Genomic DNA, 3,360 nt, shown 5'->3' on the forward strand with positions numbered 1-3,360 from the left:
ATCTTTTTTTTTTCGTCATGGTTTATTTATAGTGATGGTAGCATTGAAAAATAGAAGCAAACAAATCCAAGAAATTATTTTGAAAGGATTTTATAAGTTTGCATAACCAATCAATGTGTTTCATTTTGAAACAATCTTATTAAAATACTGAATGATACTTGATGAATATGAAAGTCTCTCTTTCAATGAGTAAAGCTATGAAAGGTTTTTTTTGCTGTAGAATATGAATCTATGTCTTTGGCTTTTTCTGTTTATTTGGCTTCTGAAATGGAGGATTCCTGCAAGTCTTCCTGTTATGTCCTGGTTGTGCACATTTCCCACATGTGATTATTACCTTATTTTTCCCTCTTGATCTTATTCGTTTCTTTCTGGGTCTTCCTGCAGGGATTGTTGCATTTGGAGGCAGCACTATTATGTCCAAGTGTTGTGGGAGATTCCATTCATCTTTATGGGGCAAAGGATGAACATTTTCTTGATACAATGCTTTCAACGTTTCTATTCTGTAGAATTTTGCACAATAATCATACACACTCAAGTTTCTTTTTGCAATGACAGCTACTGCATGGCCAGAAGGTATTTCATCTTCTTGGAACCTATTGCAAGTGCATGTTCTATTATGTATATTTACTGTGAAATTTATCCCCTTTTGATCACGAACTTGGTATTCTATTGTGTTGAAAGGCAAGACCTAAAAATAGTTTGTCATGAAATAGAATCAGATAATAAACATTTTAACTAGACTTAAGATTTAAAGTAACTAGTTATGCTTCTGTGTAAACAAAATTTCCTGTTCTTATGGAAGGTAACTGGTTACCATCTATTGACAGAATAAGGATTTGTAAGAATATGTTTAGTTGCATACCTCATACTTCATTTTTGAAACAATGTCATGTCTCAATTCATTTTCTGTTGCTGTAGAGACTTTTGTGAATGTTCCATTTGCATTATTTGAGTTGTTCCAAACCCACTTTTGAACCAAACTTCTAAGGCATTCAACCAAGATATCAATGGGGAGATTTCTTGCAGCTTTTAGTGCAGCGTTGAGTGATTCTGCGATGTTGGATATCATCATGGTGTATCTTTTTGTTGGCGAGTATGATCTTGCCCAAGTTTCATACTTGGCTTTTTCTAAATAGGGCCTAATGCATCTATCAATTCTATCAAGGCCTTTCATGTAGTTTTCACATTCTGTCTGTGTGTATGCTTTTGCTGCTGCAATGAATTTCATTTGTAGTTCTTCTCCATGGCTCCCATACTTGCCTTTCAAATTATTGAGTAAGTGAAACATGCAAGCTCCATGGAAAGCATTTGGGTACACCATATGTACTGCATTGTCTATGCTCTTATGTCTGTCAGAAACTATAGCCAATCCTGTGGAGTACAAATATTTTAAAATAAAAAAACAAAAATTAAGTATTTTTCAATTTTTTTTTGTTTTTTTGGTGAAGGTAACCAGTTACTTTGGTCAGATTCTAAAAGAAATAGCATGTATTTGTGTATTTTGTTTTGGTAAAATGTTCCTATTTGTTTGTAAACAAGAATATATCGTTGAAGCTATCACACCTTCGGGTTCTCCATAGGTTTCTCGCAGTTTGGAGAAGAACCAAAGCCATGAGTTATCATTTTCAGAGTCTGCTATTCCAAAAGCCAACACGAAAATGTTGTTGTTTGAATCTAACGTTGATGCTGAAAATAGGGTACCACCATGTGCATTTTTCAAAAAAGTTCCATCAACAACAATTATAGGCCTCAAGTATCTCCAACCCTTGATTGAGTTAGAGAAAGCTATGTATAGGTATTTGAATCTATCTTCCTTGTCTGTGAGTAGGTGTGTTATTGTTCCTGGATTTGCTTGCTTCAACATGTAAAGATATATTGGCAACTTTTGATATGAATCATCGGGGTTCCCTCTTACTAGACGCAAATCTTTCTCTTTTGATCTCCATGCTTTTGTGTATCCCATAGTTACTCCAAAGTCATCATTCATATCATTCATGATGTCATTTGGAGTGTAATTTCTTTTGATTGACTTGTACTTATTCTTTATTAATTCCCCAACTACGATGCTTTTTGCTTGCCTATGGTCTTCCAAAACAATTTCAACAGAGCAAGTGTGATTTGGATTGCATTTCCGTACCTTGAATAAATCTTGATTTCTGTACTTAGATGCTCTCACCAACCAATTGCATGTTTCATCTGCGCAAGTAACTAGGTACTCTCTAGGTTCTGATCTTTTTGTTTTGAACTGGAAGTTATGCAGCATTGCATAGTAGCTAAGGGCTTATTTGACTGTGTTCTTATCCTTGTAAATTTGTCCTTGCTCTATTGTGTTCACTCTGTAATCAGATATTACTAGTTGGATTTCATCCAACTTCTTTTTTCTTTTTGTATTGTCCTCAATTATGAAATCAGCTACTTCTTCAGCAAAATGAGGTATGTATGACACATTTATGCCCTCATTTGTTGTGCTTGACATTCCTTCTTTGTAACGACCCACTAATCTAGACTCTTGGACCATTATCGAACTATACATACAAATTCTTACTAAAACATACATTTTGCGAAAATACCATAATTTATTATAAACTTGTAGAAACAAAGGTTACTTTCATAAAAATAAGTAGGATATGGGTACCCATTGTCTTTAAAACAAAAAAAATAACTTAAAGTAAAAAGAGTTACATAGAAAATGCGGAAAATACATTTAAAACCATAAAAAACATAAACAAGACTACATCCTCGAATCGAATAACGCTCGGCCCCTTGACTCCATTCACCATCGATACACATTCTCTAAGCGTCACGAATCTTACCGCCTCTAAAGCTTATTTTCCTGCACATAAAACAAAAAGGAATGAGCCTAATGCCCAGCAAGGAAAATCTAACACATAGTCATAAACATAATTTCATAAGAAACATAAAGACATAACATAACACATAATACACTTATTATAATGGCCATTATTACTTGGGGTCCCATAGACTAAACAAGCTTATGCCCATGAGATTAGTGGGGTCCTACCAGCTAAATAGGCATATGCCCACAATCTTTTTGGGGTCTTGTTAGTCAAATAGGGCATAAGCCCAAGCCTACAAACATACACATTCATAACATATCATAACATAACACATAAGATAACATAAACATAAACATATAGATTCTAGCCTATTTTCCTTACCAAAGTTACCGGATATAATGGACTGAGTTGGGACTTTTGGAACACTCCTAAAACCATAATGAACAAGAGTGAGTTGAAAGAAGGAAAGAGATGAAAAGGAAATGGGAAGACTAAACCATTTGAGAAACATGCTTACCGAAACTTATGTGCTCAAGAACTTAGATTCCCTAACCAAAATGAA

At 34.4% G+C, this 3,360-nt stretch overlaps 1 protein-coding gene across 1 annotated transcript; it reads right to left on the bottom strand.

Annotated features, from left to right (window-relative positions):
* Positions 1 to 229: 229 nt before the first annotated feature.
* Positions 230 to 2,263, bottom strand: LOC133805637 (uncharacterized). Its single transcript, XM_062243809.1, has 4 exons — positions 1,765 to 2,263; positions 1,564 to 1,686; positions 863 to 1,371; positions 230 to 688 (listed from the first exon to the last, which is right to left on the bottom strand). The coding sequence occupies exons 1-4, from the start codon at positions 2,261 to 2,263 to the stop codon at positions 230 to 232; spliced, it is 1,590 nt and encodes a 529-aa protein (XP_062099793.1).
* Positions 2,264 to 3,360: the final 1,097 nt, after the last annotated feature.

The sequence above is a fragment of the Humulus lupulus genome, chromosome X (genome assembly GCF_963169125.1).
Source record: "Humulus lupulus chromosome X, drHumLupu1.1, whole genome shotgun sequence".
In the NCBI taxonomy this organism is placed as follows: Eukaryota; Viridiplantae; Streptophyta; class Magnoliopsida; order Rosales; family Cannabaceae; genus Humulus; species Humulus lupulus.